The sequence below is a fragment of the Sceloporus undulatus genome, chromosome 2 (assembly GCF_019175285.1).
Source record: "Sceloporus undulatus isolate JIND9_A2432 ecotype Alabama chromosome 2, SceUnd_v1.1, whole genome shotgun sequence".
Taxonomy (NCBI): Eukaryota; Metazoa; Chordata; class Lepidosauria; order Squamata; family Phrynosomatidae; genus Sceloporus; species Sceloporus undulatus.
The window spans coordinates 7,630,075-7,654,073 of record NC_056523.1 but is presented as its reverse complement, the minus strand read 5'-3'; the positions used below and the strand labels follow the sequence as shown (position 1 = coordinate 7,654,073).

The 23,999-nt window shown below is 41.9% G+C and overlaps 1 protein-coding gene across 1 annotated transcript in view; it reads left to right on the top strand.

Moving 5' to 3' along the window:
* The window catches only part of LOC121923524 (zinc finger protein 197-like), a 49,483-nt gene that overhangs the window by 8,369 nt on the left and 17,115 nt on the right, over nt 1-23,999 (top strand). Inside the window, exons 6-8 of the mRNA XM_042454042.1 lie at nt 6,660-6,754; nt 15,943-16,069; nt 18,237-19,906. Coding sequence (XP_042309976.1) covers nt 6,660-6,754; nt 15,943-16,069; nt 18,237-19,906 — 1,892 coding nt within the window. The remainder of the gene's footprint in view (nt 1-6,659; nt 6,755-15,942; nt 16,070-18,236; nt 19,907-23,999) is intronic.

Sequence of the window (23,999 nt, the reverse complement as noted above, 5' to 3'; positions counted from 1 at the left end):
TCTCTGTGTCCATTTCCCACCAAATGTGTAATACTGTAGAGAAGGCAAGTGAAATGTGTATCCTTCTGGAACACCTGAGAGAGTTAAGAACTGGAGGCTCGGCTTTGCAGTGGCTCCGTTCCTACCTCTCAGGTAGGTTCCAGATGGTGATGCTGGGGGACAGCTGCTCCTCTAAAAGAGAGCTGACATCTGGCATCCCTCAGAGTGTCATCCTGTCTCTCATGCTGTTTAATATTACATGAAGCTGCTGGATGAGTTCATCTGCAGACATGGGGCAGGGTGCACTGATGATACCCAGATTTATTTCTCTATGTCTCTGACTGTTTCAGCAACCAAGGAGGGCATCTCCCCTCTGAATGACTGTCTGAGGTCAGTAATGGATTGGATGAGGGAAAATAGACTTAAGCTGAATCCAAATTAAACGGAGGTACCTGTAAGAGGTAACCCCTCTCTAGGTATGGAGATAAGTCCACCTGTCCTGGATGGGGTCACATTTCCCTAAAGGACTGTGTTTGCAACTTGGGCTTACTCCTGGACTCGTCACTCCAACTGTCATCCCAGGTTGATGCGACAGCCAGGAGTGCCTGTTATCAGCTTCGGCTGATACGCCAGCTGTGACCCTACCTAGAGCAGCGGGAGCTAGAAACGGTTGTAAACGCACTGGTAACCTCTCATCTTGACTTCTGTTATGCGCACTACTTGGGGCAGCTCCTGTGCCATGTTCAGAAGCTTCAATTGGTACAAAATATGGCTGCCAGACCAGTTGCTGAAAAATATTAATTTGACCATATTACACCAATTCTAAAGTCATTACATTGGCTGCCCATTAGCTTCCAGGCACAGTACAAGGTGTTGGTCATTACCTATAAAGCCCTACATGGCTTGGGTCCAGCTTACGTGAAGGAACGCCTCATCCCATACAATCCTTCTCTCACACTCCATTCCTCAGGGAAGAATCTTTTACAGTCGAGAAGAACTAGATTAGTGATAACTGCCCAGAGGACCTTTTCTGTTGCTGCTCCAAAAATCTGGAATAACCTGCCCGAAGAAATCTGCCAAATACCCTCAATTGAGGCTTTTAAGAAAGTGGTAAAAACAACCCTCTTTGGGCTGGCCTACCCAGATTCACTAGGTCCTGAATGAAGAAATCTGTCCATATTATGCTCCCATATTAGTTGTCACTGTTCAGTGAACAACATCTTCCGGTTTTATTGCGATGTTTGCAAGTATCTATGATTTTATTTTATAAATGTGTATTTTAGGGAGGGTGGGATAGGGGGGTGGGGGATTTTGTTGTTTTATTATATTGTACTTGTACTTTTAAACTCTGTTGATACTTGCCTCGATCCCCCAAAAGGGAAGAGGCGGGATATAAATAATTATTTTATTATAATTATTATATTAATATATGAATGTTATATGTATATATTACAGTGGGATAGGTAAAGCATGGATGTTAGGGAGAGCTCCCCACTGGCCACCCATGGGCGGTATCTATGCCCCCCAAGTATTTCTGTTTTCCTTTGTAGTCTGCCAAAATGGCAATAAGAAGTGAGTAATGTCACTTCCTCTCACCATTTTGAGAGGGACTGGAGACCCAGCATGGTAAAGTATTTTGAGTGTTGGACTACAACTCTGGAGACCAGAGTTCAGTTCCCCACTTGGCCTTGAAACCCATTGGGTGACCTTGGACAAGTCACATGCTCTCAGCCTCAGGGGAGGAAAGCAATGGCAAACCGCCTGTGGACCAATCTTGCAAAGAAAACCGCATGATAGGTATAAATAATAGGTATGCCTTAGGATCTCTATAAGTTGGAAACAACTTGAAGAGCACACAGCAAAAACAATAGATGTGGATGTGGTTGGGGTAGTATGGGGTTCTGAGGTGCTTGTGGGGGTATTTCTGCCTTTGTGCACACATTTGAAGGGTTCTATGTGATTTGGGGGCAAAATTTGACTGAAAATTATGCCCTTTTTAAAAAAAATTGAATCATTGGATGGCTTTGCAGGTTAGGTGATGGGCTTCAGAGTCTACAGCTAGTTCAGAGATGACAAATGGCCCCTGGCCACACTGACAAACCCTTGTGTTAGAAATTAAATCTCAGGCCTGCATGGAGGAAGAAGAAGATTTTAGTTTTGAGACTTGCTTTGCTCTGGCCACAGAAAATGATGAATAGTTGGACATGAGTGTGCATCCGCTGGTCAAATCGCACAGAAGACATGTTTACTTCACCCAAAATGGGAAGGCCACTGAAAAAGTACCATGTGCCTGGTTCCAAGAATGTAGATTTCTCAAAGTACCAGTCCTCCTGAGATGTTTTTTCACCTGGGTTTGGAAGGCCAGGTCTGCTTTGAGGAGCAGCTTAGGCAGCTGGGGATGTTTAGCCTGGGGATAAGAAGGTTAAGGGGTGACATGACAGCCATGTTTAAATATTTGAAAGGATGTTTTATTAAGGATGGAGGAAGCTTGTTTGCTGCTCCTGCTCCAGAGACTAGGACATACAGCAATGGATGCAAACTACAGGAAAAGAAGGACATTATGAAGAACCTCTGACAGCAATCACTGTTTGATAGAATAGGTTGCCTTGGAGTGTTGAGTGGAGGCTGGATGTGCTTTGATGGTGTATTCCTGTATGGCAGAGGGTCGGACTGGATTGCCCCTGTGGTCTCCTTCAATTATTTGATTCTGGGATCCCCTGGATTCCTCTGGTATCAAAATTTTGGAAATTTATCTGCTTTGGTCTGAATGCTTTGGTTATCTCTGACATGCGGGATGTGAGTCATAGATGCTTATAAGACGCCAAATAACCTTTTTTGAAGAAAGCAGGTATATAATGTCCGCTTTCATTATTAATATGTGAACAGACTAATTTTTTTAAATCTTACAATGCTTAGTAAAACATTTAAAGCTTTTTCTCCTAACGTTCAAGCTCTGCACGTAGGGGACTTAGGAAATCACAAACTGACTGTAACGAACACACTCCTTCTCTTTATGGCAGTCCTATGGGGGTTTTCTTTTCCCACCCCGCTGCCAACCAATTTATAGAACGAACCCCCTTTCTTATGTGGCAGGTTCACAGTATTATATAATATAGTAGTGTGGATAAAATATATATGCCAGACCAGCCTTTGGATAAAACAAAATAAGAACTTTATTTAACAAAAGGTTTGAACAGATATTCCTTGAACTAAATGATATTAAACAACTGTTAGTTCAGGCACATGTTACTTCTTAATGGTTACTTTATTACTCCAGTTAAACTTGCTACAGAGTATTTCTATGACCAGCTGTTAAGGACACTGACACTGTCCCTATCCACCTTCCTAAGCTTAAACGCCACAGTATTGCCTGCCTCTCAGGCTTACTATAAGCCTTCTTCAATTAGAGTCCCTAACTGGTTAAAAGTCCCTCTCTCTAGACCAGTGATGGCGAACCTATGGCACACATGCCAGAGGTGGCACGTGTGGGTACATGTACCATCACCCAGCACAGAGTTTGCCTGAGTTTGTTACTAGAAAGCCAAAGGGACATGGCACTTTGCAATAAATAAGTGGGTTTTGGGTTGCAATTTGGGCACTCGGCCTCTAAAAGGTTCACTATCACTGCTCTAGACTATAACCAAGTTCCCCTCTGGAAGAGACCCTTCCTCTTACTGTCTCCTCAACTCAACTCCCCTTCAACCCTCAGGATTCTAAAAGCCCAACTGACCCAACCCAACTGCCAAGCGGAATCTTCAAATTCCCAAGCCAGCACCTGATTGGCTTATGGCCTCTAGCTTCTGATTGGCTGGTTTGTAGTCAGATCATTACACTGACCATGAGTCTTTTTTGCTGCAGTATATCATTGTTATCTGATGTTTAGTTTGCAGTTCTATATCCCTAAGATACAGAACCTGCATGACTGAAGCCATTAATGGGGTATGAGTATGCTGAGGTGGGGTTTGTAGTTTCAGCACAGGGATGGACACCTTACCATGCAAATTTGGGTTGAGCCCCTCTGCCACTTGGACTTCATGTCACTATACAGAGGTGTGCTCACCCAAATCCTTTGTTCATCCAGGTTGTCCAACTGATACCCCATTCCAGATCCTCCTGCAGATACCAAAGTCTGGAAGCCACACCGGAAAGGCTTCTCTCACACCCTAGAGGAAACAGTTGCGCCCCGCAGGAACAAGCCCCATTGTTTCTAATGGGGCTTGAATATATACAGTATTTCCCTTATGCAGTGGGTTCCAAAACAGATCCCCCGCATAAGGGAAGGGCCAACTGTACAATTAAAATCCATTTTTCTAATTAATCCCCTACCTCAACCCCCGTCCCAGCCCTAAAAAGAACAAACTAAAGCAATAACAACATAAGATAAACAACAATATAAAATCCTAATTAAAAAAATAAAAATTAGCTAAAATTAAAGGCGAGACATCTATCTTCCTTGGAGTAGATGGGGGCTATCAGTATTAGTGGAGGGGAGGCAATCTGGAAAGGCCTGCTGGAAGAGATCTGTCTTAACAGCTTTTTAAAAGATTTCTAGAGTAGTAATGTGATGGATCTCCTCTTGCAGGTCGTTCCATAACCTAGGAGCGGCAGATGAAAGGCCCTCTGGGTTACTGCAGCCAATCTGGTCTTTTTAGGGTGCAGTAAATTCTCCAGAGTAACTAAGTATGCGGGGTGGATTGGTGTGGAGCGGGTAGGCAACCTTGTTTGAGCCGGGCGAGTTGCTGTCCCTCAAGCCAGGACAAATGGTAGGACAAAAAATTCAAATGGGGGCACTTTTTATAAAATGGAGGACCTCGAAAAAAATTGGCTCTGATTTTTTTTTCGAAATGTTTAATATAAATGCATGTTTCTGAGGCTTCTGATGAAGCACGATGCCCCTCTTGCACTGCTTGCCCCCACTTTCGCCCCCCTTGCTCCCTCTTGTCCCCCCTTGCCCCCCGCTTGTCCCTGTGGTGGAATTCCTTGTTGAAAGTATAAAACAATTGAGAAAGATGGAGTCACTTTTGGTCAGCGCAGAGAGATAGGTGGGGAATAAACGGCTTGGAGTTGAGGAAAACGAGAGCAAAGGAATAGTTGAGTGCATCGTTGGACCTATGATGGGAAGCTGGGCACCATTAAGAAGGACATAACATGAACTATACTGAGATAAGGGATACATAGTAGACATGCCAGAAGCGAGGTTGAGAAGGAAGGCTTACAGGAGGGGTAAGGAGTGAGGATGCAGTGTTTAATGTATGCTGTTTTCTGTTCTGATTGTAAGAATTCTATATGTTGTAAATGTAGTTGAGCCAATGCAGGTGTATGGTGAAGAAGCGTCGGTGTCTGTGGCTATATAAAAAGAGCCATTTTGTCTTGTGCGGGGTTCTCGGCTTGTGGAACGGTGAATTGCACTGAGTTCAATGTTTTCGTTGTGGCGACAACTGGGAATAACTATGGATTGTCAATTATTAGTCCTCTTGGGTGAATTCTTGGCTCTGCAAATCCTAGAAATCGACGTTTTCCTGGAAATTTCTGTGTACAGTCCCTGTGGCCCGCCCACTTGGCTCCCCCCCCGTCCGCCCCTTGCCCACTTGCTTGCCCCCCCTTGCCCACCGCTTGCCCCCCAAAGGCCCCGCGCGAGAGGTCCTGCCGCTGATTGCTGCCGGCGCGGGGCCAAAGGCTGCTTGCGTGAGAGGCCCTGCCGCTGATTGCCACTGGCATGAGGCCTTTGGCCTCTCGCTGGTGGCAATTGGCAGCAGGACCAGGCTGGGGCTGGTCTCAAGGCCTCGCTGGGCCAGATCTGGCCTGCAGGCCGGAGGTTGCTGACCCCTGGTGTGGAGGAAGGCGCTCCCGCAAATAAATCTTGATTCAGGCCATATAGGGCTTTAAAGGTTAAAACCAACATCTGGTACCGTGCCTGGAAACTAAAAGGCAGCCAATGGAGAGATTTTAGGACAGGTGTTATGTGTTTGGTTTTAGATGTACCTGTGATCAACCTGGCTACCATGTTCTGCACCACTTGGAGTTTCCGAACTTGGCACAAGGGTAGCCCCATGTAGAGCGCGTTGCAGAAGTCAAGTTGAGGTTACCAGCGCATGTACCACTGTTTCTAGGTCGCCCGGCTCCAGGAAGGGTCGCAGATGGCGTAGTTGAAAAAATGTGATCTGGTCATACATAATTCGCAGGAGGGTTGGTTTTTGTTTTGTTTTGTTTTGTTTTTGCAGGGATGACAATTTTTTTTTAAAAACTGCAGAAAAAAGTTTCATGGTTTTTACCAAAGTAGCCACAGAAACCCACAGAAATGTGCCTTATCACACTTGTGGTCATCCATTTCACAAGGCTGCACATTTTCAGCAGAGGGAGGGCAAATAGATGAATTTTCAGCATAGAAAGATGAACAGATATGAATTTGCACAGGAAAATTAAAATGATTAAATGTCGATACAGTTCATATAATATGCTTATGTGTGGACTAGCCCTGGGTCTCAGGTTTTGTCCCAGGAACCTCAAGGCCAGGGAAAATCCTGAACTCTATCACAGCTAGAAATCAGTATCAAACTGCATTATTTCTGCAATGCAGGTGAGGCCTGTTTTAAATGGTTACCCCCTCCCCATTTTATATGAATTACACCTTTTAACAATTTCAATTTGATTCCTCCCCTCTTTGCATGAACTCTTTTCAGAAAGAGATGAAAAGCTAATTACTGAAATCCTCTCCAGCCGCTCATCAGACCAGAGGCAACAAATAAAACAGCAGTACAAGGATCTTTGTCAACAGGTAAATAAATAAGGTTCTCATTATTATTACTGCCTTGAATCCCATTTTGGGGAAAAGGTGGTGTACAAATTCAATCAATAAGAAAGAGAGGGGAGTAACAATATTACTTGTGAGATTGTGATAAACAGGCATATGTGTCTGGGGGGTCCCATTCACTCTTGAGAGATCTGAGATCCAGTAAAGGGGGACAGGGCTGCTTCAAGAAGTTTGTGTTTTTTGTGTTGTTGTTTTTAAATTAAAAGCAAGAGTCCCAAGCAATTGTGGAAATGCTCTCCATGCTTTAACCTGTATTTCGAAATAGCAACCCAAAGTACTGAACTCTACCTCCAAAATATGTGCTACACTTATTAAAGGCAACCACAGTTTGGAATATGACATTCTTAACAAAATATTCATGGGAAAATTCCATTTCATATAACAGAATGATATTGTAAAGTATTGTGATACCAGATGTTCCTTAATCCAATGATTTTTTTATATACAGTCCTTATCAATACAGATTTAATCCATGAGTTCAAACATCCACACCTTGAAAATATTTTTAAAACTATAAACTCCAAATAACAAACCTTGATTTTCCATTTTATATAAAGGTCATCATTTTACCTGCCATTATGGGACTTGAGCATCCACGGGTTTTATCCAAGGGAGTTTTTGGAAGCAAACCCCACCAGATAACAAGGGCACACTGTAGAAAAGAAATTAAGGAGGGGGAAAAACACACAGTTAGCTGTTTCCAGGGACATATTCCAGGGATAGGTTTGTGAGATATTTAGCCTTCCCCACTAAACTACAAATCACAGAATTCAATCACATTGAGCCATGGAAAATAAAGTGTTGCCAAACTGCTTTGTTTGTGCAGTTGGCAACAGCTTAGTCAGAGTTTGTGGCTGCTTTGTGATTTCAGTTACTGCTGAGCAAAGCTTAAGTTACCAGTCATATGGATCTACATGGAGTATCTGATAATGACCTAAGGCAATAAATATAGGTGGTTTCCAACTGTTTGATTGTAATAAATGGAGCAAAAATATATACGCCCCTCATTCTGGCTATAGATGTGCATATTGTGCTAACATGAGAGTGGTTGTACCACCACATGAATGGGGATTGATGTTTGGACTGTGTATCAGAGACCAAATTTCCATGTCACAACAAGCTATGGCCTAGATTTTAAAAATTTGGTTTATTCTAATGTGCACACTTGACTTTGCTAAGAAACTGTGGTGTGTTTAGCTGCCACATATCACAATATGAACCTATGGTTTCTTGCTGTCTTAGAAAATCTGATCTGTTTAAACCAAGGCATGTTCCAGGCTTGCCTTGTCCACTGCTCATCCTGATGCAGGACCTGCAAAGGAAATAAAGGAGAAACAAGCTAGAAATGGGGAAGGCATTTCTTGATTTGTTTGGTCATATGCTATGACAGGGAATATCCATTTCTTTAGTGTTAACTAATAGTGTTAGCTATTTTTGGTATTTGGATTGGGTGCTTCATTTTTTTTTAATTTTGTGTTTTTGTAGACTCCAAATCTTGAACACTCAAATATGAGTACTTCCAAAACAGGAAAAACAGATAGTGGAAGATCATTCCAAGAGGCCTGGACAAGCTCATTTGGAATGATAGAACACAATGGGAAAGCGTTATGTATTCTTTGTAATAAAATCCTTGTGTGTCGCACATCAAGTGTCAGACGGCACTTAGACACCAACCACAAAGGTGTTGCCATACTTGATGAAACTGAAAGAAAAGAGTTTCTTAAAGGGAAATTGAGGAATTATCATTCCCAGAATCTTAGTTCTCCCAACTATCTTGCTAAAACAAATCATTTGACAGCTGCCAGTTTTCATTTTTCACTTTGCCTAGCAAAACATGGTAAGCCCCTCTTTGATGGGGATATTATCAAAACAGCTATGTTGTCTGGGAGTAATTCCCTTTTTCATGATTTTCTAAACAAAGATAAAATTATTCAACGCATCTCTGAGATGCCACTTAGCAGAAATACAGTTAAAGATCGAATCCAGTGCATGGCCAGTGATGTTAGTCAGCAGCTCACCACTGACTTACAAAAGGCAACCTGTTATTCCATGTGCTTGGATGAAAGCACAGATATAAATAATCATGCAAGACTAGCAGTAATTTTGCGTTATGCTGTTGGTAACATCATGAGAGAAGAGCTGTTGAAACTGGTGTCTTTACCTGAAAGAACACAAGGCATAGATATCTACAATGCTGTGATGGAGGCTTTTTCGTCACATGACATAAGACCAGAAAAAGTGGTTTCGATTACTTGTGATGGGGCACCTTCTATGGTAGGGGGAAAATCTGGTTTCATACAGTTCTTTGTTAAAGAAACAAAACAGCAAGTAATTCAGTTCCATTATATTATTCATCAAGAAGCTCTTTGTGCCAGGGAAAGCAGCAAAAAATTTGACGATGTCCTCAAAGATGTCACAAAAATGGTGAATTACATCATGGCTCATGCTCTGAATTGTCAACAGTTTCAAGCACTTCTTGAGGAGGTTCAAGCACAGTATAATTGTTTACTTATGTACAATAATGTCCGGTGGCTGAGCAGAGGACGAGTCCTGGAGAGATTTGTGGCCTGTTTGGATGAAATCCGGCTGTTTATGGATCAGGAAAGGCAGGAATATCCACAGCTCACTGATATGGCCTGGCTTACCAACCTCATGTTTTTTACGGATTTTACACTACACTTCAGTATACTGAACAAACAACTGCAAGGTGTGGGAAAAACAGCAGAAAGGGTGTTTTGTAATATCAAAACATTTGAGAGAAAACTGCAGGTTTTTGAAAGAGACCTTGAAAGTGGGCAGCTGAAATATTTTCCAAACCTAAGAATGCATTTAGAAAATTCTACCAAATTTGCAGACAATCCTACAAACCATCAAGAAATCTACAAGGAATTTTCTAGCACTGTGGCAGCTGCAAAAGTGAATTTCAGTGACAGGTTTTTACAGTTCTATAAGATGGAGACAACCTTGTGTTTTCTTATTTTTCCAGATAAAGCCAAATTTGAAGAACTTGAGCTTTCTTGCTTACACTGGTTAGATTTAGGAAATCTGGAAATGGAGCTATTGGAATTTCAAGAAAGCTCTTTCTGGAAAAATAAATTCTATGACCTGCGTGAAACACTTGAGAAGATAGAAAGGATGGCATTGGACAGCATAGTTAGACCTGAAAATGAAATTCTTAAAGTGTGGAATTCTCTGCCAAATAATTTTAAGTCAATGAAAGCACTTGGGATTGCTTTCCTTACTTTGTTTGGGTCATCTTATGCTTGTGAGCAGCTGTTTTCAGTTTTGAATTACATCGAATCTGACACCAGAAACAGACTAACAGATGACCTGAGGGCTGCATGTGTTGCTCTCAAACTTACTAAATATGAGCCAAGGATAGACAAATTATCAGCATGCATACAAAAGCAAGAATCACATTAATTGTTCAAAAGCATGCCAGATGAAGACTTTTACCTTTCAATAAAAAATTGTTTGTACCATTGAAAGCTCTGTTAATGTGCTTTTCTTTCAAGACAGTGTAGGTGCACCCTAGATTAGAACCACTGAATCAATGGACTCCACCTACATGTTTATTCACAATTCAATTGATTGAATGTGTTTCCCTTGTTGGGAATAACAAGAATTTGTTTATTTGTATTTTATGTATTTGATTTGATTTATATGTGGCTTTTCTCCCATGTGGCACACAGAGCGGCTGAAAAGATGCCAGCTTTTGTGGGGCCTCATTTTTGGTTGATAAGGTGCTCTGATAAGGACTATATATGTGTGTATTCTGTTCCCTCCCAAGAGATGCTTACATTCTTGTAAGATGGTTGCAGCAGGCAAAAGAATAGTGCCACTGTATTCTGCTTTGGTCACACCTCACCTGGAAAACTGTTCTGGGCACCACAATTCAAAAAGGATGTGGGGAAGGTGGAGTGTGTCCAAAGGAGGGCAACTAAAATGGTGACGTATCTGGAAATCATAAGCCCTATATGAGGAGAGACTTAAGGAGCTGGGTATGTTTAGCCTGGAGAAGAGAAGGTTAAGAGGTGGTATGATTGCCCTGTTTAAGTAGTTGAAGGGGTGTCAAATTGAGGAGGGAGCAAGCTTGTTTACTGCTGCTCCAGAGAATAGGACATGGAACAACAGATGCAAATGACAGGAAAAGTGATTCCACCACAACATTAGGAGGACATTAGGAGGTATTCGACAGTGGAACACACTCCCTGGAGTGTGGTGGTCTCCTTCTTTGAAGGTCTTTAAACTGAGGCTGGATGGCCATTTGTTGGGGATGCTTTGACTGAGAGTTCCTGCATGGCAGAATGGGGTTGGACCTGATGGCCCTTGCAGTCTCTTCCAACTCTATGATTCTAGTAGAAGTTTAAACAGCTCCCAGTATGGGGTCAATGGAGCAGTCAGTAAATCAGAAGCCCTTGTATGGAAGAATATTAAACAGTCTAAGGAGCATACAATTTAATTGAAGAACTGATCTGAGATCTTTTTACCCAGAGTTCTTGGGTCACCTGGAAACACTCCATGTCTCAGGCTCCTTCTACACAGCAGAATTAATGCAATTTGACACCCCTTTAATTGCCAGGGGACAATGCTATGGGATGCTGAGATTTGTTGTTTTGTGAGAGATAGTGCCTTCTCTATCAGAGCTCTGGTGCCACAACAATTTACAAATCCCAGATTCCATAGGATAGAGCCATGGCAGTTCAAGCAGTGTCAAACTACATTGATTCTGCAGTGTGGCAGCAGCCTAAGAAAACCCTATGAAATTGATGGTAAATCAGTACAGTATACAACTTTTAAGCAGAGATTCCCAGACTTGGTGTTTTGGACTTCAAATCCCAGAAGCCCCAGCCAGCTTGGCAAACAGTCAGGAATTCTGGGGGCTGAAGTCCAAAAACCTGGAAGGCGAAAGTCTAGAAATCACTGACTTAAAAGGCACATATATATGTACACACATAGAAAAAAAAATTATGAACTTTTCAGAGAGATTTCCTCTCTGGCAGATCCTGGGTGAGTCGCACACTCTCAGCTTCAGAAAACCAATAATATATAATTATTTAATTATATATTATTGTATATATTCTTATATTTTAAATATATTTTATATTATATATTTATATAATGTATGTTACATTATGTACAATTATAATATTTATTTATTTATTTATTTATTTATATGTCCGAGGGCAGGGAACCGACCAACTAAAAAGATTGTATGTACAGCGCTGTGTAAATTTACAGCGCTTCATAAATAAAGGTTAATATAATCAATAACTATTTGTATATTATATATATCTATATCTACACACACAACAAGTATATATAGATTATATAATTGTATCTTACTATACTGTATATAAGCTTTCATTGTAATATTACATTGTAATACTATAGTATATATAGACCTCTCCCTCTCTCCTCACATGATTATATCTATATCTCTCTATCTCTCATAACCCATCTCGTAACCTCTTAGATTTTCCCTCCTTTACTCTCGTTTTCCTGTCATATCTCTCACGAGCGCCCTCGCACTCCCACTCCACCGTATCAAAAATGCTTATCTTTTTGCCCCCTCTCTTTTCTCTTATCTATATTGTGTGTATACTTCTCAGCGAGAGCGCGCGCCTCGCTCTCTCCTTCACCTCCCCCTCTCCGCCCCATCTTTCTCCTTCAATTTACTCTTATCTCTCTCTCTCTCTCGCTCTCTCGCCTCTACTCGCTCTTTTTTTTTTGTTTGTGTGTGGCCTCTCTATTATCTCTCTCTCCCCCCCCCCCCTCTGTCTCGTATCTTCTATTCGTCTTCTCTATCTCGCCCCAGCGCGCTGTGTGTTCCTCCACCCTCCCGGTTCTCCTCGGCGATCCAGCATTGGTCGGGTCTGGCATTCTTCTTGCCCAGGCCAGCTGCCATGGCTTCCGGATCCCGCCTGCCGCAAGAGTGCTTCAGCAGGTCGCATGGCCCGCGCGGTGTCACCCCTGCCCGGGGCCACCCCCCCCGGAAACACCAACCCTCCTTCCACCCTTCAGTCCTTTTTAGGGCAAGGGCCCATAAAGACAAAAGCGGGAGATCCTGTTAATCCGGGAGTTTGGGTCCTTGGAGGAGAACTCCGGGTGAGAAAGGTTCCAGTTTGGAGAGGAAGCAAGGTCCAGGGAATGGCGGGAGGCTGGAGGGGGCGGGAGGGGAGAGAGCCAGAGCCGCCATTTTAGGGCCAAGGAGGCCCTCCATGGTCTCTCTTTCTTGGGGCGCAGGGAAGGAAGCCATGGGCGCCCCCCAGAAGATGGATGGGCTCTGCAGGCCTCCTTGGGATCAACTTGGCTGCTTCTGCCATTATATATATATATAGGCTATATATAGGAAGAGGGAGAGACTATATATATATATATATATATATAGTCCTTCCTGGCAGAAGCAGCTATCTACATACACACACACACACACACATATATATGTTTGTGTGTGTGGTGGTGATGTTGTGTACTTCCAAGTTGACCCTGACTTATGGCGACCCTGTCACAGGGTTTTCTTGGCATGTTTCTTCAGAGAGGGTTTGCCATTGCCATTGAGAGAGTGTGACTTCTCTGAGGTCACCCAGTGGGTTTTATGGCTGAGCCAGAATATATAGTCCCTTAGTGGAAGAAACTGATATATATGCATATGTGTGTATGTGTGTGTGTGTATACACACACACACACACATATATTTATATGACTGATCAGTTTTAGTCATTGTGGGAATATATGTACAAACACACACACACATCTATATATCCATATCCGTATATGGCTATATACAGAGAGAGAGGTGTGTGTGTGTGTGTACATAGATAGATAGATGTAGATATAGATAAAATACTTCTTTTCTTTTTACCTGAGAGAACACCTCTCTAGGAGTCCCTAAGTCCACACACACACACACATATATGGCTGAACAATTTCAGTCACAGAGGGAATGGATAGATAGATAAATGTAGATATAGTTAATATATTGGTGTTGTTACATTTTTACCTGAGAGGACACTTCTCTAGGAGTCTCTAGGTCCACACACACATATATATGGCTGATCAGTGTCAGTTACTGAGGGAAGATATAGATAGATAGATAGATATAGATATATATATACACACACCTAGAGAGAGAGAGAGACAGACAGACAGACAGACAGACAGACAGCATACACACACACACACACATATAGATGTAGATATAGATAAAATACTGGTGTTTTTCTTCTTACCTGACAGAACACCTCTTTACTGTGTTTCCCCGAAAATAAGACACTGTCCCATATTTATTTTTCCTGAAGAAGACGCACTATGGATTATTTTCAGGGGATGTCTTATTTTTAGGATGGGGCAGATGAGAGGGGCTGCCTCCTGTCTTCTTTACTGCTCGGCGCTGGTATGGTGCAGAGCCACACCCATCACTGTGTCTTATTTGGGGGGTCTGGCTTATATTGCGCAAATGCTTAGAAATCCTGCTTCGACTTATTTTATGGGTATGTCTTATTTTCAGGGAAACAGGGTAGGAATCCCTAGGTCCACACACACACACATATATGGCTGATCAGTTTCAGTCACTAAGGGAATATATATACATATATTGATGTAGCTATAGATAAAATACTGGTGTTTGTTTTGTTTTACCTGAGAATCTCTAGGTCCTCCAAGGCATGTCCACGGTCAACATTGGCCAGAACATTGATCACACAATTGCAGTAGAGAACCTATAAATGCCTAGAGAAGTCTTCTCTTTAGGAATCTCTAGGTCTTCAAGTGCAACTTCTGGCAGATGTTGGCCATAAGAGTCATGCTGGAGAACCTAGAGATTCCTGGAGAGAATATATTATTCAAATCATGAATCTGCAAAAGTCAAAGCTGCAAATGTGGAGGGCTGACTGTGTCTGTCTATCTGATCAGAAGAAACTTGCCAAGAAATCCCCTGGTAGGATCGCCGTAAGTCAGAATCGACTTGAAGGTGCAGAAGAGAGAGATTTTTACCAGCATGTGTCTCCTTTCTGGACTGGATCCCTATTGAGCAGAGTGAAGCAACTCCTTCAGGCATCAGGTGTTTGGAGTCAGCAGCTTTCCCCTCTTTCTTAGAGAGCAGAGCTGTCTTGGTCCCACAAAACCTCTCTCCACTCCTTAAGATGCTTCAGCACGACATGGTCAGAAATTGACCATAGAGTCATGCTAGAGAACCTAGAAATTGCTAGCGAAAACACTTTTCTGGGCATTTGTGGATCCTCCAGTGAGATACAGTGGCCTCTCCACATTTACTGGGGTTAGGATGAATAACCCCTGTGAATGTGGAGAAACCACAAATAAAACAACACTGTTCTTTTTACCTCAGAGAACACCCCTCTAGGAATCTCCAGTGCAACTCTGTGGTCAACATCTGCCAGACGCTGATCATCGAATCATGCTGGAGGACCTACAAATGCCTAGAGAAGTGTTTTCTCTAAGAACTTTTAGGGTCTTCATCACAACTCTATGGTAAATATATGGTGGAGTTGCACTGAAGCTGAAGGACTTAGAGATTCCTAGAGAAAACCTATTAATCAAAACCACAAATAATTAAATGCGCAAATGTGGAGGGTCAACTCTACTATGCTCAACTTCCTCTGATGTTGACCATAGGGTTATGCTGAAGGGCCGAGATTCCTAGAGCAGTGTTCTGTCAGATTTTTTAAAAGTGGATTTTTATTTGCCCTTTTCCCACTTTCACGGGGGGGGGGGTCCTGCTCCCCTAATCCTAGTGAATGTGAGGGGTCTGCTGTACTTTTAGTGCCAGAGGCAGAAAAATCCCGTCAGGATCTCTCTCCCTTTCCTTTCCTGGCTGTAAAAAAAAAGGAAGGGGAGAACTTGAATAATTATTTCCAGGTCAAGATTGTTGTTGTTGTTCTGCTGAACAGAGAAGCATACTTTTCCATTCATAAGCAAAAAACAAACAAACAAAAAAAACCTCATATGGCTGATTCTTATGGTTTTCTTGGCAAGATTGTTGGAGGGATTTACATTTATCCTTCCTGAGGCTGAGAGAGAGAGTGACTCAAGGCCATCCACATCTGAGCAGGGATTTGAACCCTGGTGGGCATCTATACTGCAAAAATAATGTCGTTTGGCCCCGCTTTAACTGTCGTGGCTCTTTCCTACAGAAACCTGGGACTTGTGTTTTTGTGAGGCACCAACGCTCATTGGCAGTGGAAGCTACAGACCTTATAAAACTACAGATCCCAAAATTCCTTAAGATGGATGGCCTGGGACAGGTTACGCAACCCAGTGGTGAGTTCTGAGAAGGAGTTTATGATGTTGTGAAGGCGGGAAGAGAATACAGTAGGTCCTTGGTATCCGCTGGGGTTTGGTTCTGTGGATACAGAGGTCCGACTGTACCAACCTTGTAAGCAGAAGATGGAATGGTGCTTTAAAATGTCTTTAGCAGATGCCAGCCAAAGCATGTGCAAACATTTAAAAGCTCCTGTTTTGTTTTTTAATGGGTTATTAAGTCTGGCTATTGTTATGCTGTTGTGGAAGAAGGGCGAGATATAAATCCTTTAAATAAATAAATACAATTGTTACTATTTCTCACTCTCTTACTGGAGCAACAATGACTGAATATAAACCTTTTCACCATAACAGTTTATTGGCAATTGTTAGTTGTTAGACCAGTTCATAGACTAGTTGTCTCTTTTTTTAACCTTTTAAAAAAAGAAATGCTGTTCTGAAACAAATCCTTCAATTGGCATAAATTCAGCCAAAACAACTCTAAGTGTACTTGCTTTAGAATGGTATCTGATATATTTGCTAGAGGATAGTGAAAAAGGGTAACAGAGGAGGTTGTAGAGTTCTTTTTCTCTGCAGCCAAAACTTGAAGGGCCATGTTCCATAAAAGTTAATAATTTAAGGATGTCTAAACATTAATGGGAGTCATCATTTCAGGAGAAAGAGAGATATCAAAAGTTTGCTTACTAGTAATATGGATTCACGGATTTAATATATATTTTAATGTATATTTCGTGTGTGTGTGTGATATTTTATAATATATATTTAAGTCAAAAAATTTTTCTCTTTTAATGGTATTTATTTTGTAATGAATTTTATACACATTTTACTAACCTGTTTTTAAAATCCATTTACTTACACTTAATTATACCCCTCTGAAACTTTGTTTCATGCACAAAATTATTTAAAATAGTGTATAAAAGCACCTTCAGGCTATGTGAATAAGATGTGTTTGAAACATAAATGAATTTTGGTTTTAGACTTCGGCCCCATCTCTAAGACATTATTATTAATAATAGTAGTAGTACTAGTGGTAGTATGCAAATACAGTGGGCCCTTCCCTTACACAGAGGATCCGTTCCAGGGTTTTTTCCGGCACGGCTTCCAGCATATGCTGGAAGCTACATGATGCGGGTGCAGTGTATAGGAATTCCACAATCCAAAAATATCTGAAATTCAAAACACTTCTGATCTCAAGCACTTCAGCCTGTACCTGTATTATAAGCACATGACTTTACCACAAATGACTTCTACAGTATACAGAACACAGACTGAATGAAAAGATGGCACTAAGTTGGAAAAAGAAGTAGTGTGAGGTTGCAAAAGTGTCATGCAAAGCACAATCTTTTTGTTTAGGTTATGCACTATATACTGTAGAAGTCATTTGTGGTGTTGTCATGTGCATATAATACAACACAAATACAGGTATTTGTACTTATATTTGTACACATTTTTGTCAAAAAGAGCAGCCCACGCATCAGATAAATGGTTCTGGTAATAATTTAATAGTGACAAAAAACAGATTATCAAAAAGCGATCCATTGAAAAGCAGAGGATACCTATAATTAATATTTTATTAATTGAAATACTGCTACAACAGACCTTTTTAAGAAAAATACAAGTTGGGTATATCTTATCAAAATCCCAAATCCTCTAAAATCTAAAATTGTCCACATGGGTGGTTGAGATAGTGACACCTTTGCTTTTGGATGATTCATTGTACTTTGTTTCATGCACAGAATTATTTAAAATATTGTGTTTAAAGTTACCTTCATGCTATGTGTATAAGGTGTTTTGAAACACTGATTTTCATGTTTAGACTTGGGTTGCATCTCCACGATATCTCATTATATGTATATATTCCAAAATCGGGAAAAAATCCTAAATCCAAACCCCTTCTGGCCCCAAGCATTTTGGATAAGAAATTTTCAGCCTGTACTGTGTAGAATAAAAAGACCTTCACTTGGAGCTGAAGGAAACTATGATGTTTTTCTACAAGGCACTTGTAGGAGGAAAAGAAGTAGAATCAAGTACTGTACATTGTTTCTGAACTTTCTTTAATATCAGGATCTGTATAGTTTCTTTAAGTCCATTTGCTGCTTCATAAAGTTCCTTCTCTTGCAGGGATGGGATTCATTTCTTATCTTGTGTTTGTATTTCTTCTTATTAGATGACAAGAGGAAAACAAATGTGTGTGCTGAATCTGGAAAGTATTTAAATCGCAAAGTGGATCTTTCCAAACATCAGCAATCCCCTGCAGAAGATACTATTAGAGAGATGTCTTCCAAATGCATCAGTTGTGGAAAACATTTTCTAAAAAAGAAGGTGCCTATATTGCCTAAGAGGGCCCACCCTGAAAAGAAAGTCTATAGATGTAAAGTGTCTGGGAGATGTTTTGATTGCACATTGCAGGTTGTGAGCCACCAGAGAGTCCGCACAAGAAAGAAATCATACAAGTGCTACAAGTGTGGGAAACATTTCCTTTACAACTCACACCTTCTAGTTCATCGGAGAGTTCATGCAGCAGAGAAACCGTACAAATGCCAGGAGTGTGGCAAATGTTTTATTTTCAGTTCTAGCCTTGTGAACCATCAGAAAGTCCACATGGGACAGAAACCATACAAATGTCAAGACTGTGGGAAATGTTTTCGTCAGAATTCACACCTCGTGAGCCATCGCAGAGTCCACACAGGAGGAAAACCATACAAATGCCATATTTCCCATTGTGGGAAACGTTTTTCTGACAATTCACACTTCATGCTTCACATGAGAGTCCACACAGAACTAAAACCGTACAAATGCCAGGAGTGTGGGAAATGTTTTCGTCAGAATTCCAACCTTGCCATGCATCAGAAAATCCACAGAAGGAAGCCACACACATGCCAAGAGTGTGGGAAATTTTTTGATCACAAATCAGACCTTGTGAAACATGAGAGAGTCCATACAGGAGAGAAACCATACAAATGCCAGGAGTGTGCCAAATGTTTTGCGTGCAGTTCACAGGTTGTCCGCCACCAGAGAGTACATATAGGAGGGAAGCCGTACAAATGCCAGGAGTGTGGGAAGTGTTTTGGTCACAATTCAGATCTTGTGAAGCATCAGAGAGTCCACTCGGGAGAGAAACCATACACATGCCGGGAGTGTGGGAAGTGTTTTGGACATACATCAAGTCTTGTGAAGCATCTGAGAGTCCACACAGGAGAGAAACCATTCAAATGTCAGGAGTGTGGAAAATTCTTTTCTCAAAATTCACACCTAGTTATCCACCAGAGAGTTCACACAGGAGAGAAACCATACAAATGCGAGGACTGTGGAGCATGTTTTGCTCACAAGACACACTTTGTGACTCACCAAAGACTCCACACAGGAGAGAAACCGTATGAATGCCGGGAGTGTGGAAAATGTTTTGCTCAGAATTCAAACTTTGTGAGGCACCAGAGAATCCACACAGGGGAGAAACCATACAAATGCCTGCATTGCCCAAAAGGTTTTGCTCACATGGCTGACCTTGTAAAGCATCTAAGAGTCCACACAGGAGAGAAACCATACCGGTGCCAAGAGTGTGGGAAATGTTTTTCCCAGAATTCTCACCTAGTGACCCACCAAAGAGTCCACACAGGAGAAAAGCCATACAGGTGCTCGGAATGCGGAAAGTATTTTGCTTACAAGTCACAATATGTGACTCATCAAAGAGTTCACACAGAAGAGGAACCATACAAATGCCAGGATTACACAGAAACATTTGCTCCCATGTCAGACCTTGTGAGTCACCCAACAGTTAAAGCAGAAGAAGACATACAAATGCCAGGAATGTGGGAAATGCTTTGGACACAAGTCAGAATTTGAGAAACATCAGAGACCTCATAGATGGGGATAACCCTAGTCTTGATCCCATGTGGATACATTTTGTCAACACTCAGGTTTGTTCATCTACCAGCAAATCCACTCAGAAAACCAACCTCAACCATTCTCTGAGTTTGATAGATGACTTCTTGATGAATCACACTTAAACTACTTAGAACTCCGTGCTGGAAATAAAAGATAGCATGTTGTTAGTTATGATGTCATAAATTAGACTTAAGAACTTATAACTGGTTCCTGTTCACATTTACAATCATGTCAACTGGTCATAAATACCCCTGAAACCACCTTAAAGTCCAGCTAGTTGCCCAAGGATGTAGTTCTGTGGAACTGGCAAACAGGGATGAAGGATGACTTATCCAGCCCACTCCTGCTCGCAAATTTTGATGCTCCAAGTTGTGACAAGACTGTACAGGGATTCCTGCTTCTGTTCAGCATACTGCCAAGCATTGGTAGGAAGGCACTGGACGAGAGATTCTTCAGCACCACAATTACCGGCACCACAGAATTCCTTCTCTTAGTGCACCTCCCTTGGTTTTAAGGTGGGTTTCAGGGGGCAGATCAGGAGATAGTTTGTAACTACAACCATGACTGATCTTGGCCAGACTCTTTGGAAGCATAGTGTAGGAAATATTTTCATCAGAAATGTTTCAAGTCTGTGCTTCTTAGAAAAGAGTATGCTCCCAAGGTTCATGGTCTGAGCGGGCTGAAGGCTGTGTGGCTTTTAGTAGATATATTTCACCAGGGCCAGCTTTCAGCTTCCATCCTTTGGCCGAACCTTTGTGAAATTCCCCAAGCTAGGCTTGGTCTTTGTGCTGGCTTATGACCATAATAAAGCATTCATTCATTCACATTGGTCTTTCCCCCTGGTCTCTCCCAAATGCCTGGTTTCAGTCAATAGGATCCCAAGCCCATTCTTGGTGTCTTCCATTTTGGAGCATAAATTCTGATTGTGAACAGAGGCTTTTGAGCACTGTGGAAAAGCTAAACCATACAGCCTTGGTCAGAACAACCACAATTATACATTGGCTTAAATTCAATGACTGGCCCCAAATCAGAAGAGACCTGCAGAATCAATGGGAATTTAGCAAGTTTGTTGTTATTGTGCGCCTTCAAGTCATTTCCAACTTAAGACAAACTTATCTTAGGGTGTACTTGGCAAGTTTCTTCCAAATGGTTTGTCACTGCCATTCTCTGAGGCTGAGTGAGTGTGACTTGCGCAAGGTCATGAGTGGGTCAATATGGCCAAGCCAGGATTTGAACCCAGGCCTCCAGAGTTTTAGACCAGCACTTAAACCAGTACACCACACTGGTTCTCTCTCTCTCTCACACACACACACACACACACACACACAAATTATCTCGATTCAAAGAATCTACTCTAGTTGGCACTAGCAACTGGATTTAGTTCAGGAGACCAGATATAGTTCAGGAGATTGTCTTGTGCATGTTGGCTTGTTTAAGAATGAAAAGAAGGAGGATTTTTTAACCCTCTTTGTGTATTCACTAATGGAACAACTGCAACTAACCCATTATCACTAGTATTACTTCTGTAGTTGGTAGGTAGCCTTGTGGGAATTTTGGTCAATTCTCACTGCTGTTTAATCACTGTAAAATGGATTTTTAAAACTGTAATATATTTTTTAATGTTTGTAATTTCAATTTTGGGGGGGGGGTAATATTCTGCAGCAATGCCATTAGTGCTGAGTAGAAATACTTGCAATTACAGCATCTTCTGGTGTTTGTTTATACCTTATCTCCTCAGACTGCTTCTGTATCTACTGTTTTATTAGATGAACTTATTAGATCTTCTGGGGGAGGGATGATGGAGTAGATTAGCTTTGGTGCTGGGATGTTTAGGAGTTGACTGGAATTTTCAAAGTGCACACCTCCCAGGTTTGAAAAATGTTCTTGCCCCAAAATGTCCTCGAATATCCCATTGCGTTTGTGGGGGGGAATTGTTTGACACTTTTTAATCCCATCCCCCCCCCCAACATCTAGCCATTGTAGGCCTAGGAGTTTTGGTCTCTTCCTGTTGCTTAAAGACCTCTTCTGGGCCTAAAACAGCTCGGGGGGCGGGCATGTGACAGAAATGGCCTCCATGACCTCTAAAGGGTGTTTGAGGGCAAAAACAATTCTATTATTATTATTATTATTATTATTATTATTATTATTATTCTGTGAGAGATGTGGTCCTCACAGGTCTCATGGGGGGATGTGGCCTTTTAGCCTCCAACAGATGTCCACCCCATATATAGAGGGCTTCTGTGGGCTGCATGGCACTCCTGAAACCCACATTTGAGGTGACCCCCCAATGCTTTTCCCCAAATCTTTGATTGCGAACTCCTGCATGGCATCCCCTTGTGGCCTCTTCCAGCTATGATTCTATGAAATCTCCATGTAAAAAAAAAGATGTAAAAAAAGGGCAGATTTTCTTAGGCCATCATGAGTCACTGCTAAATTTGGACAGCACATGCTGCTCCCCTACCTACTCACCCCAAAGAAGCAAGGTGTTTTAAGAATTGCTGAGAGACCCACATCCTCATCTACCTAGAGGCTCTGGGAGAAAGTAAGGCATTTCAAGAAGAGCCAGCAACTGAGTTTTCACATCTCTGAGAAGGAAAAGAGGTTCTGCCTAAACCTTGAGAATAATTTCTTGAGGATAAGAGCTGTTCAGTAGTGGAATATGCTGCCTTAGAGAGTGGTGGAGTCTCTTTCTTAGAGGTTTTTAAACAGACTGGATAGCTGTCAGGAGTGCTTTGACTGTCTTCCTCCATGGCAGGAGATTGAACTGGGTGGCCTTTGGGGTCTCTTCCAAGGCTAGGATTCAATGACCACTCCAGGTATATCCGGAGGAACGCCTAATTCCCAACACAGAGCTCGATCTTGCTGTTGTTGATGCAGATAATGCCTCTTTGCAACTTATAAGGTGATCACGCCCAGTAGCAGTAAAATATAAATCGCATTAGTTTTGTTTTAGATTTTTAATAATTATATATGAATGGATGACGATGTTTTGTCAAATTATAATCCTGTGACTTGAGGACTAACAGATGGACCGAACAAGTGGAACTCTGATGATATCAAAAGGACTCATCCTTCGTGGGCGCAAAATAAAATCATCCACCATTCGTTACTGACTCGTCTGGGGATTTTATTGTTCTATCTTGCTGAATATGTATCTGAAGAGTTGCCAGTATTGTCTGCTTGTATAAACTTTTTTGCTTAACTCATTACTTGTCATTACTGGTTTATTTTCCAAATGTAGGCTGCAATCCACCATGGGTCAGTGTATTATGGTAGTTCTGAATATCGGTCTCAGGGAACATGGAGCAAACTTGTTTTCTGATGATTCAGAGGGGAGGCCCTGAACCAGCCAATTGAGACAGCGAGAAAGGAGATGCCGACTCAACACTAGGACAAATTTCCTGATAGATTTTTTTGAGAAGGTGGTCGGAGGTTTTTAAATCTAAGTTGGATGCTCACTTCTTGGGGTCATAGAATCGTAGAGTTGAAGAGACCGCAAGGGCCATCCAGTCCAACCCCTGCCATGCAGGAAATCACAATCAAAGCATCCCCGACAGATGGCCACCAGCCTCTGTTTGAAGACCTCCAGGAAGGAGACTCCACTACACTTCGAGGGAGTTTGTTCCACTGTCAAACAGCCCTTACTGTCAGGAAGTTCTTCCTAAGTTTGAGGTGGAATCTCTTTTCCTGGAGCTTGCATCCATTGCTCCGGGTCCTAGTCTCTGGAGCAGCAGAAAACAAGCTTGCTCCTCCCAATAGAACATGCCTTCAAATACTTAAACAGGGCTATCAATCACCTCTTAGCCTCTCTTCTCCAGACTAAACATCCCCAGCTCCCTGAGTCATTCCTCATAGGGCTGGTTTCCAGACCTTTCACCATTTTGTCGTCCCCTTGGACACGCTCCAATTTCTCAATGTCCTTTTTAAATTGTGCCCAGAACTGGACACAGTATTCCAGGTGGAGCCTGACCAGAGCAGAATAGAGTGGCACTATTACTTACCTGGATCTAGACACTATACTCATTGATGCAACCTAAAATGGCAT